The sequence below is a fragment of the Trachinotus anak genome, unplaced genomic scaffold (assembly GCF_046630095.1).
Source record: "Trachinotus anak isolate AG129_WGS33_773 ecotype Australia unplaced genomic scaffold, CSIRO_AGI_Tana_v1 ptg000013l, whole genome shotgun sequence".
NCBI classification, from domain to species: domain Eukaryota; kingdom Metazoa; phylum Chordata; class Actinopteri; order Carangiformes; family Carangidae; genus Trachinotus; species Trachinotus anak.
The window spans coordinates 1,191,903-1,204,175 of NW_027273864.1; the positions used below are offsets into that span (position 1 = coordinate 1,191,903).

At 43.7% G+C, this 12,273-nt stretch overlaps 1 protein-coding gene across 4 annotated transcripts; it reads right to left on the minus strand.

Annotated features, from left to right (window-relative positions):
• Positions 1-2,046: 2,046 nt before the first annotated feature.
• LOC139630084 (ubiquitin carboxyl-terminal hydrolase 37-like) lies at positions 2,047-10,215 on the minus strand. 4 transcript variants are annotated; one of them, XM_071493192.1, is made up of 16 exons: positions 10,105-10,215; positions 9,864-9,901; positions 9,010-9,094; positions 8,833-8,867; positions 8,566-8,629; positions 8,282-8,460; positions 8,030-8,161; positions 7,800-7,923; positions 7,545-7,696; positions 7,280-7,382; positions 7,026-7,102; positions 6,716-6,824; positions 6,540-6,600; positions 6,271-6,428; positions 4,499-6,114; positions 2,047-4,459 (listed from the first exon to the last, which is right to left on the minus strand). In XM_071493192.1, exons 1-15 carry the CDS (start codon positions 10,132-10,134, stop codon positions 6,109-6,111), a joined length of 1,353 nt encoding a protein of 450 aa, XP_071349293.1. In that variant the 5' UTR covers positions 10,135-10,215; the 3' UTR covers positions 2,047-4,459; positions 4,499-6,108. The 4 variants fall into 4 exon arrangements, with proteins under 4 accessions (XP_071349293.1, XP_071349294.1, XP_071349295.1 ...); XM_071493191.1 differs by lacking the exons at positions 2,047-4,459; positions 4,499-6,114 and having other exon boundaries at positions 6,135-6,428; XM_071493193.1 differs by lacking the exons at positions 2,047-4,459; positions 4,499-6,114; positions 8,833-8,867 and having other exon boundaries at positions 6,134-6,428.
• Positions 10,216-12,273: the final 2,058 nt, after the last annotated feature.

Consider the following 12,273-nt stretch of genomic DNA (forward strand, 5'->3'; position numbering starts at 1 on the left):
GGGGTGGGAGCTGTTCTCTCTCAGAGGTCAGCTAAGGACAAGTTACATCCCTGTGCCTTTCTTTCCCGCAAGCTGTCGGCCTCTGAGAGGAATTACGATGTCGGCAACCGTGAGCTGCTTGCTATTAAGGTAGCACTGGAGGAGTGGAGACACTGGTTGGAGGGGGCTGAGCAGCCTTTTCTCGTCTGGACGGATCACAAGAACCTCAAGTACCTGAGGACGGCTAAGAGGCTCAACTCTCGACAGGCTAGGTGGGCTCTCTTTTTCAACCGGTTCCATTTCACCCTCTCCTATCGCCCTGGTTCTAAGAACTTAAAGCCTGATGCTCTCTCACGTTTGTTTCTTTCTGAAAAATCCTCTAATGATCCTGCTCCCATCCTTCCTCTCTCGTGTGTTGTGGGCTCTGTCACATGGGACATTGAGAAGAGGGTCAACGAGGCTATCGTGAACTGTCACCCTCCGGCCGGCTGCCCGCCGAACCGACTGTTTGTGCCTCCTGCTTTGCGTTCACAGGTCATCCACTGGGCCCATTCTTCCCGGTTATCCTGTCACCCTGGAGTACGCAGGACCCTGTTCGTCATTCGACAGCGGTTCTGGTGGCCGGCCATGGAGAAGGAGGTGACGGAGTATGTGGCAGCCTGTCCTGTGTGTGCTCGCTGTAAGGTCTCCCGACGCCCATCCTCTGGTCTGCTCCACCCACTCCTTGTGCCACATCGTCCCTGGTCAGACATCTCCGTGGACTTTGTTACTGGACTGGCGATGTTGCATCATGTTTTTCGCCTCCATGGCTTCCCCAGGGACATTGTGTCTGACCGGGGCCCGCAGTTTGTGGCACAGTTCTGGCAGGCTTTCTGCTCACTCCTGGGAGCTTCTGTCAGCCTCTCATTGGGCCACCATCCCCAGACCAACGGTCAGACGGAGCGGCTGAACCAGGAGCTGGAGACCAGTCTACGCTGTCTAGCCGCACAGAGTCCCAACACATGGAGCAGACAGCTCACCCGGGTAGAATATGCACACAATTCTCTCCCGTGTTCATCATCTGGTCTCTCTCCCTTCCAGTGTGCCTATGGCTATCAGCCTCCTCTCTTCCCTGCCCTAGAGAGGGAGGTTGGTGTGCCCTCAGCTCTGGCTCTAGTCCGCTGCTGCCGTCACACCTGGGCCCGGGCCCGACGCTCCCTGCTACGCAATTCTGAGAGTTACAAGAAGGCGGCTGACCGGCGGCGGACCCCTGCCCCCACGTACAGGAGCGGTCAAAGGGTATGGCTCTCCACAAAAGACCTGCCTCTCAGAGTGGAGTCCCAGAAACTCGCTCCCAGGTTCGTAGGGCCATTCCCCATTTCCAAAGTCATAAACCCAGCTGCGGTCAAGCTCAAACTCCCCAGAGCCATGAGAGTCCACCCAGTCTTCCACGTGAGTCGGATCAAACCAGCCGTAGAGAGTCCTCTGGTCCCTGCCTCCAGACCCCCCCCCCCCCAGTTCATCGATGGTGGCCCTGTTTATACCATCCGCAAGCTCCTGGCAGTCCGGCGTCGGGGCCGGGGGTTCCAGTACCTGGTTGACTGGGAGGGGTATGGCCCAGAGGAGCGTTCCTGGGTCTCAGCCAGCAACATTGTGGATCCCTCCCTCATCCGGGACTTCCATCGGGCCCACCCTGGCGAACCTGGGCCGTCTGGAGCCGGCCGTGGAGGGGGGGGGGTACTGTCATGCCTCAGCTGGATAGCTGAGTTCCTTTTTTGTTTCCCCCAGTGTTCTTTGTCTTGTACTTCCTGTTTTATTCTGATACTCACCTCTTTTCTCGTTTCAGGTTCCTCACTTCCTGCCCTCATGTGTCTTCCCCTTGTGTGATTACCTGCCCTGCCCTAATGTGTTGCACCTGTGTCTCATTGTCTTCCCTCTCCCAGAGTATTTAGTCTCAGTGTTCCCTTCCTTCTGTGCCAGTTCGTCTTGTTCTTTGTGACTATGTTCCAGCCTTTATTCCCCGTGAGCCTTATTAGTGTCTTGTTTTTGGTTTTTGACCCTGCCTTTGCCTGCCGATTTGGATACCTTTGCTCCACTGACTGATCACCCGTGTACCGACTTTGCCTTATTAAAGGACATATTGAGAACTTGCAACTGTGTCTGTCTGCATCTGAGTCCAAGCCATTGTTCAGCCCTGACAGGAAAATGTTGCCTTTACATTTAAAAAGTTACTGATCTAAGAACGTTTACAAATGATTTCAAATTAAAGATCTCAAAGAGTTTTTATTACATGTTTCTATCTGCTTCAGAGGCTGACTAATAAAGGTTCAGTGAACGTCAAGTTTCTTAGAAAACCCTCAAGTTTTAGAAAGATTCTTTTAAAGGGCACTGTAGGTCTGAATGGTTTAAAAGAGCTCCAAGATACAGACAGAAATGTCAAAAATGTTACAACCATCACTGGTCTCCACTATTGGTTAAAAACTACAGTGCCCAGCAGTTGTGGGAAATTACTGGGCCTTCCTAAAAGGTGAAAGTACACATACAAGTGTCTTTTTTTTTTTAATTTTTTTTTTTAAAGATTATGTCCTCCAGCATAATTCCAGCTGTGGTTCAAACTACATCTGGCACGTTGATGGCCCATAGGGAAACAGCCGATTTAAGTTATGATTGTAAAGGAATGTAAAATTGTGTAGTTACATGTTGAAACTGAAATAGGGCTTTGGTTTTTAGCATGTCGTAGATTTCTGTTCTGTTTTCATCACCCACTGTGAGGGTGAGTTATCCTGGACAAAGATGAACCTAAGTTCCACAGTGTGGTAGGAATAGATCACCTGAACTAAATTCCAGTGTGTCTGGTTAAAAATGGACTGATTGAACTGATTTACACAATATGTGGTGAAGACTGCACTGAACTGCACTATTTTTTCCCACATAGACATAGTAACTTTGTATATTGGAAAAATGTAACTCAAATGGCTAAATTTTAGTTTTTTGTTTTTTGTTGGTGTTGTTGTTTTTAAAAACTATTATTGCAACATGATATTTTCTTTGAAACTTACCTGTGTCTCCTGGTTGTGCTGTTAATACAAACTGGGCTCCTAAATGAGCCTAAAATCTTCTGTGTGTATTGATTTAATCTACAATCCCATAACCCCACAAAATAATTGTGGAGATTGAACAATGGTGGCTGATGTTGTGAAGTGAGTGTGTCAACTTTTGGATAGAACTATTTAACAAACTGTGAGAAGAGAGCTACTTTTCAGACTCTTTGTCCATGATCCAGTTTTTCTTTCTTCAAACAATGCAGGTAACTGACTCATTCTGAGATGAAGGCTTAAAGTAAAAACATACATTCTTGTTTAATTACAAACACTATATTCAAACAGGTCATATCACAGGTTTCACAAATTAGTAGAAATTATACAGTGTAAAAGAACATGATAAAAAATGCTGGTAAAGCTGCAAAAAGACAACTGGTACTTTGTGTTTGTTTTTTTCTACTTTTTATTTAATAAAATTCATATTTAAACAATACATATTGTAAAATATTCTTTTTCTTTTTCTTACATCATTTACATCATTGGTGAAAAGCAACACCAGTATTAACTCTTGGTTTGCTTCTATTTCTATCACTTCTTTTCTTGTACCTAAGTTAGCATGCTAATCAGCTAGCCCTGGTCTGGCTGAACCATGCCATCACCATGCCAACCTAACAGTGGATGTATGTAGGAGGGTTGTACTGATGGACGATGATCTTAGTGATCTACAAACATCAGAGCTTCTTCCTCTGCCAATGTCAAGACCATAATTGGCTTGTTTTCCTGTTAGTGTATTAACTTATTATGATCTTCATTATTTGTAGTATTACTTTAATAATAAGTTCATATGCCCTGCCATAGCTTCACATAAATAGCCGGATATAACCGATGCTTGTAACATGGTTGCGCAGGCACACACACGTGGCGATCGGCTGATTGTCAGTGCAGTGCTGCTTGTTGTGAGATGGTGAAACACTGTGATTAAAGAGAGAGGAGGAAACTGATAGACAGAACATGTCACTTTGTTACTTCACTGCTGCTGTTTAAGGTTGTAAATAGAAGTTGTAGACAGTTAGGAGAGACAGAGAGAGAGAGGCAGAGAGACAGAGAGACAGCGAGAGAAAGAGTGAGACACAGTGAGAGACAGAGAGACAGAGAGAGAGAGACAGACATAGAGAGAGACAAAGAGTCAGAAAGAGAGAGACAGAGAGCGAGACACACAGAGAGACAGAGAGAGACAGACATAGAGAGAGACAAAGAGTCAGAAAGAGAGAGACAGAGAGCGAGACACACAGAGAGAGAGAGCCAGACAGAGAGAGAGAAAGAAAGAGACAGAGCAGGACAGAGAGAGAGAGAGATAGAGAGAGAGAGTGAGAGAGAGAAGCCATAAACAGCTGTTTCTACGCACCTCCCCTCGCTGATTATTAACACTCTGGAACCCACAGTTGCAAAGTTGCAACTGTCTAGTAGTACCTATTTCTGACTGAATGTAGACAAAAAACTACACATACCAACACCCCAGACTCTAATCTGTAACAGTACAACATTTTTGGTGGGAAAATGTTGATTTTGTAAGACATATCGTATTCCAAATTCAAACAACATGGCTTCCTCCAACTAACCCCACATTTCTCTCTTTTGGAACAATTTCAACAATTTTTCAAGTAATTATTCGATCTGTAGTATTTTTTCCCTTATTCTAAAGCTGTTTAGTGATCGAAAATTTTACAAATTGTAAAAGAATATATATACATACATGATTTGGATGGATTTGTTCCAATGTTGCAAAAACACAACACTGGGCTTCAATGGGTGTCACTTATTCAAAATAAAGGGCCGCATCACTGTGTCATGAGTAAAATCAATGTACAGTGATTGATGGCATGTATAGATGTATATGATGTATATATGTATATATTTATATGTGTGTGTGTGTGCGTGTGTGTGTGTGTTTGTGTGTATATGTATATATATGTGTGTATACATATATGCCATCAATCATTGCCCAAAAAGCCACCCTTCTGATGTGTACCTCCCCCCTTCTGTTCAATAATGACCAGAAGTGTTTTTGCAAGACATTTTGATGTCAGACTGGAGTTTACCTTTGACAGTTCAGTGAGAAATTTATGTTAAATTGTGTCATGTATGAATTCTGAAGTTATGGGCAAAAACATGTTTTGTGACCTCACAAAAAACATTTTGGCCATAACCTTGACCTTTGACCTTTAACCACCAAACTCTAATTAGTTCTTTCAATTTTAAGTCCAATTGGATGAAATTGCCTCGAGACGTTCCTGAGGTATCACATTTTTTATCATTTGGAATTAATTTGTTCTTTCTTGTGCATTATCAAATTGTTTTATGTTAATAAGTTTCATTTTTAAGACATATTTTTAAATTATTGAATCATCAGTGCCTATAATTTCTAGATTTTGTTAACATTAAAGTGGTGATATTTGCATCCACTGAGACCCACTGTTGCAATTTTGCAACATTTTCACAAAATCCTCCAAAAAAATGAAAAAAACTAAGGAGAAAAATTTTTACATCCAAAACGTCATTGCTTGGGTTTCAGAGAGTTAAATGTCAACAATTAATGCTTTACTTGTGATGACAATTTTTCTTTTAGCATCGCCATAAAATCTATTTGTCGTCTTACTGTCATCACTTCAGGTATCTGAGAAAAAGTGAGAGGGAGAGAGAGAGGTTCGCTCTCTCTCTCTCATAGGGTGACGTATGATAACCCCCCCCCCCCCCCCTCATATCACGATCATATTGGCTATTGACGATTTGGAGAGACAGTCCAACCAGACTGGGGCTAGCTGGTTAGCATGCTAACTTCAGTTTCAGCTTACCTTCTTCCCCAGAGAGCAAGCCGTCTACCTGGAGGTGAAACCAGCTACAGCTTCACTGCTCAGAGCTGCCGTTTGTCATTTGTTTTTGGCGACTGTGGCAAGGAAAAACTCCCTGTAAGAGGAAGAAACCTTGGGAGGAACCTGGCTCTCTGGGGGGGGGGCCCTCCTCCTAAGGGCTGGCGGTCCCTCTGCTCCTCCTGGGGTTGTCTTCGTTGGTCCTCCTCCGGGTGGTTGGTCCTCTTGCCGCATCCTCCCATCTAGTCCTGAGGACAGAGACAGGTTTACAATGCAGGTGGATTTCTAAACATCTCCTCTCAGCTGTGATGTGTGTGAGAGTTAAAGACGAGACTGTGTCTTTGTCTCTGTTCATGGTCTCCATGATGTGTCTGACTTCACATGTGACAGTTCTGTTCTCTTACTCGTCTTGTGTAAAACAGGATGTAGGAGAATCTTTCCCGCCGCTCACACACTGAGGCACCGCTTGTCTCAGTGACCACTGCGTCGTTGTAGGTGAACCAGCGGTCAGTGGGGTCCTCCTGTCCTACGTCTGGGTCCACGCCGTCGCTGATGTAGTGTCCTAGCAGGAGAGGAAGCGTTGTTACAGGGGCTGTCTTTGATGTTCTGAAGGTCGTCTTACTTTAACTGACACCAGGAGACAGTGATTTAATACACAACATTGTTATCTTACCACTTGTAACTGTCCCGCCAATGTGGTTGATGGTGCTCACCAAACTGTAGCAGCCCCCACCCTGAGAAGGAACACAGCTGATCAGAGTCCACACACAGCACAGCACCACACATTCACTGGTATCAGCCCCAGTCTGATGACTGTGTTTGCTGTGAGGTCATGTAGTTGTTCTTTACCTGGCTGGATGGGACCACCAGATCTCTGGAGAGCACCACGGGGTCATTGTCTTTTGTCAGCTCCAGAGTTGGAGAAAACCGGAAGCGCTTCAGGTGTAAGACCAGCACTCTACAGACAGAGAGAAAGGATGAGCACCAGGTGACAGAGAAAAAGATGAGATGTGGTGTCACAAATTCTTCCTGTTGATATTTTTCATCCTAAATACTTGACAATTACTCTGTAGAGACAGTGGAGCCCAGTTTGATACCAGTGGAGTATTATCACTGTGCTCTGTGGTCAGGAGTTTGGTCATGTGATCGGATGTCTCACCTGGGCAGATTGATGAATGATGAGCGCTGGCCTGACGTTGTAGCTCCGCACTCACAGGTAAAATCCAACTCTGTCTCCTGCAGAACAGCAGCACACCAACATGCTTTTACACTGGATTTACACACAACAAGAAACAGCTGCACAAACTAACACAAGAAGTGATGATGTGATTGAAATGTCAGTGTTTCTACATCACATCATCACATTACACCAGTGGGCTCTGATGTGAGTGGATGAGCAGAGGTGATTCTTACTATAAGGTAATGTTCAAGCATCTGCTGAACTGTTCCATGGGCAGGGACCAGGTCCAGGGATAAATGAGTGAACTCCTCTTCTCTTGTCGATTCTGCTCCACAACTACACATTGAACAGATGATACAGGTATAATACAGCTGTGGCAGGTAGTGAGCTCCAGGAGTGTTTGCTGACGGAAATATTCAGCTGGTCCTGACATGCTGCAGGACATATGAGTGTGTGTGTGTGTGTGTGTGTGTGATGTGTGTAACTCTGTAGTCTCACCTCTTGCACGTCCTGGTGTTCTGCATCTTGAACACCAGGTGACCCTCCACCGGACAGCTGTAGGTGCTGCCTATGCTGGAAGCCAGCACCTGCAGCTGTTGGCCCAAACACCTCATCTGGTCCAGCACGGAGGTGAGAAACTCATGGGCGTCCTGTAGATACACACACAAAGGTACAGAGAGGTGTGAGCACGGAGGAGACACACTCAGGTGGGGGTGGGGGTGAAACAACAAAGCACAAAACCTGCTCACTCACTTTCTGGTGGAGATCTTTAAACTCCGGGTTCCAAAGAGAGACTGCCTTCTTGAATGCGGCAAGAAGGCAGAGTTTATGGTGACGGTCGACGGAAAAATGAGACCGGCTGATGTCCATTAATGCTCTGAGAGGGGCGGAGGGAGGGAGGGAGGGGTTAGAGCCACTGTTCATGACATTTAACCTAGTGGTGTTCAGGATAAAACGAGTGCTTGTGTGTGAGGGTGCTGTACTTGATGATTGTCGAGTCTGGGTCCAGACTCCAAACCTGCTCCTGTTGGTCCAAGTCTCTAATAAAGTCCTCTAGTGTCAGGAGGCTCTGCAGGCAGGAGTTCATGTAGCAGATCTGCACTGGGTTGGGCAACCTGACACACACACACACAACAAGTCAACCACATGTCAACATCATCAGTTCTTCAGTGTGTGTGTGTGTGTGTGTGTGTGTGTGTGTGTGTGTATGTGTCTGCATATGCAGATGTAATTACCCAAGACAGCAGAACTGCTGATGTCTAAGTGTCTTAAGAGTCTTGCTACAGTCATTAGTTTGTTGCTCCTCTTCTTCAGCTTGTCCTTGAAGGTCCACCACCTGGGCTTGGTGAGGAGTGCCGTCACTCTCCTCCTCCCGGCTCTGTTCCTCTGGGCTGGGTGCAACCTTACATCTCTTCTGTCGGGGACACAAACACTGTGGTTACATCAAGCAAAGAAACACTCATCACTTCATGAATATCTGCTTCACACTGACGCAGCACTTTGTGTCACACATGCGAACCTTCCATGAACACCACCACCGTGGTTTCGTCGCGGTCTTCTTTGGCTTGCTATCGGTGATGATGCTGGTGACAAAGAGAAACACTGTCATCTCATTATGAACCTAATGACTGGCTGGAGAGTATCTTAAAGAGATAAATCAGTGTCCAGTCACTGCCTAGTTCAGACCAAATACAGCATCATATTGACATCTGCAGGATAAAAGTTTTAATTCTCAAACAAACAGGCTGAAGGATCAAACACATCTATCCAGGAGGAGGGTTCTTACCTTTGCTTCTCATTTTTAATACAATTAATCTTTGTCTGTGTGGAAGATACCAAAGACAAAAAAGCAATAATTAGAATAAATTATCATTGATGGAATTTACAACTTAAAAGTTCAAATCTAATTTTTACAAACTTCTTAAATTTGTTTAATCTGAAGCCATGACACTGTCAAACATACCAAGGGGCGACCGAAGAGTCGATACCTCCATGGGATCTTTCCATTGTTCTTTGCGGTAACAGCCGGAGCGTCGGAGGCGGCGACACTGGTGACAAAGAGAAACACGGTTGGTTTTTCTGTTGTTTACTGAGGCTCAGAAGAAATGATGAATCACAGACGGGAGCATTCTAAGGAAGAAATCCTCAATAGTCCTCAGCATCGTACTAGAACAGGTTTTATGTCTTTCAGGATGAGTCCATCTCAAATCTCAAGTCCTCATAAGAAAATTTCCAGTTGTCAGTAATGAAGCAGGTGTTTCACAGTCTGAATGTTGAACATCACACTGAAACAACATGTCATCATTCTTACTTTCAAAGCTGTCAAAGACCAACTACCTTCAGTGCATTTTTTATTTTTTGTTGTTCCTGTACAAACAATTTCTTCTTTCTTTCTTTCATCAATGTTTATCTGAAATACTTGGGAAAAAAACTTGCTTCCTCCTGTTCAGTCATTATAAGGCTCAGTGGTTTATATAGGATTAATATACATGCATAGTGTACAGGTACAAACTCTACCATCTGTACTAATCTCATGTCAAAATCTAACGAGGTTACAACCACATATAAAACAGTTACAACTGAGTCTTCTGACGGATCTGTCTGACAGAAGACAAGTCCAGGTCAGCTGTCTGGTCTCAGGTCTGCAGCTCTGGGACCAACAGGACTAGGATGAAGGCTTGTGTCTCCTGATACTTTACACCCACGATTCCCTCTCAGCACTTTGTGTACAATCGTCCACCAAAGTGAGTGAAGAAGCTGATCAACCTGAGCATGGAGCTTAAGAAGCAGTTTTATAATTGTTCTGAACTTCCTTACCTCTTGTCTCCCACCACATCAATAACAGCTGTTGATTTCTGCACAGTAAAGACAAATAAACAGGGTAAAAATTAATGGAAACATAATGTATCTTCACCACTGATATAAACCTGCCTCACAGAAAGTATCTGCTAAACAGTGTGAACTGTGAAGTGGAAATGGTTCCACCTTTTACCGTTCACACAGTTGAACACAGAGCAGAGGGAGGATAGAAAATGTGCAGTGTATCTAGAAAACAAACCTTTCCACAACAGGAAAACAGACGAAACATGTTTGTAAGTCTTCTCTAAGTCAGATCTGAACTGAAAGTGAACTGCTTCTGTCTGCTGCTTTGATGAACTGAGATCTACAGGAATTCTGGGACATGTAACAGTGACACTTCTAGAATGTTACTATGATGTCATAATATCATCTATATTAACTATGTAAATGTATGCGGATTTGTTTTTATGAGAATATACTGTTTATAGGGGGCCTTTACTTCAAATTGCATTTATTAAATTTAATGTGAGCACTACTGAAGTGTCATACATTTAATCCACAGTTACTCAGATCTCTGTTGAGGCATCTCTGTCCTTAAAAGCAACTGAGGATAACAGCGATTTACTTGAGGCGTGTGGTTACTAAAGGATTCATACAGAGAATGCAGGATATAACTTGGCTTGTTTTATTGATCCATTTGTTTTATTACCCCCACCCACTGTACCTCAGAGTGAAACCCTAGAGCCTACAGTGAAACATTTTCACAACAGGACAACAGGAGATCTGCGTGATTTGAACATTTACTATTACTATTACTATAGTTTACTAAGACCAGCATTTTTTTTTTGCATTTTAGAAAATGGAAAAATATTTGTTGAGCAGAAGGCTATTTCAAAATACAGTAATCATTATACTTTTTTGAAATTCATAATGGATTATAAAGAATGGTCCTCCTGGCAGCATGTGTAATTCCTGACCTAAAATCAGACAACATCAAGCAACCTCTAATTACTGGTTTGGATGTTAAGTAGCATGGATATAGATTTGGGCAGAGTGCCAATTATCCAGTGACAATTGGGGTGGTGGCTTTTCTCCAGGATGAAAGGGAAGCCAGTACAGCCAGGTGCGTGCTCCAGTGTTACAGTATCTTGCTTGTTTAACTAAAGCTGTCAAATGATGTGGAATAGAAAATACAATATTTCCCTCTGAAATGTAGTGGAGTGGGAGTGTAGAGTAGCATAAAATGGAAAGTACCACAAAATTGTACTTAAGTACAATACTTTGAGTAAATATATTTAATTATTTTCCACCTCTGCTAATACAATTACTCAGCCTTCAGCACGCATGGATTTTTAACATTGTGAAATAACCCAACAGGTAAAAGTCCTAAATTATAGAAGCTAAAATCAAAAAGGTAGCAGACTAAACCACCACAGCCGCACAAAAGACTATTAAAATGAAATAATAAACTCAAGTATTTAGTTGCTAGTTAGTTTGGTAACATTAGCTCATGTATGATGTTTCATACTGGTAATGATATGCCAAGCCAACACTGGCCTCACCATCTGTGGCAGCAAACCTCTTCGCTGTTATTTGAAGAACCTCTGTACAGGACATTACAGAATGAAGAAACAATATGTTGTTCTGGGTACCTACTTAAGCGTCATTTTTCAACATGCAGAGGCAACGTATTTTTTGAATAAATGAAGCACTGCATTTTTATCAGTGGAGTTGCCAGGAGGTCGTTGGGGTGGATTGTGGGCATTACGTACAAAACCCACTTCGTCACACCTTAGACTGGGGTTCACATCCCGAGTCTTGACTGTTGTTAGGTTCAGGCAACGAAAGCACTTTGGTGAAGGTTAGTGAAAGACTGTGGTGTGGTTTAAAACAGGAAACCTTCACAGTGACATGAAAACCATAATGCGCTCTAAACATTTCCCACATCATCACACCATCATCACCAGCTTGAACTGTTGACACAAGGCAGGTTATGTCCATAGATTCAGACTCTGACCCTACCATCTGCTGCCTCAGCAGAAATCCAGATCCATTAGACCAGGTCTTCACCTGTCCAGTGTTGGTGAGCCTGTGTCCACTTCAGCCTAAGGTTTCTGTTCTGGGTGACAGGAAGTGGAATCTGACGTGGTCTCTGCTGTTACAGTCCATCCACCTCATGGTTGGACATGTTGTTCACATTGAAGCTTTTCTGCTCACCACAGTTGTAAAGAGTGGTTGTCTGAGTAACTGCATCTTTCCATCAGTTCCAAATGGTTGCAAGAACTGCTGCTCACTGGATGTTTTTTTTTTTTTTTTCAGACAGAAACCCCTTAAATGTATCTGCAAAATTTTATGCATTGCACTGAAGCCACAATTGGTTGATTGGGTAATTGAATGAATAAGCAGTGGTACAGACGTTCTTGATAAA

What these genes read in the sequence shown, in the direction of transcription:
- LOC139630084 (XM_071493191.1), bottom strand. Translation starts at nt 10,134, where the DNA reads ATGTTTCGTCTGTTTTCCTGTTGTGGAAAG. An exon ending in TTAAAGATCTCCACCAGAAA is followed by an intron (nt 7,697 to 7,799) that starts GTGAGTGAGCAG and finishes GTGTATCTACAG; the next exon opens with GACGCCCATGAGTTTCTCAC. An exon ending in TGGTGGTCCCATCCAGCCAG is followed by an intron (nt 6,601 to 6,715) that starts GTAAAGAACAAC and finishes GTTCCTTCTCAG; the next exon opens with GGTGGGGGCTGCTACAGTTT.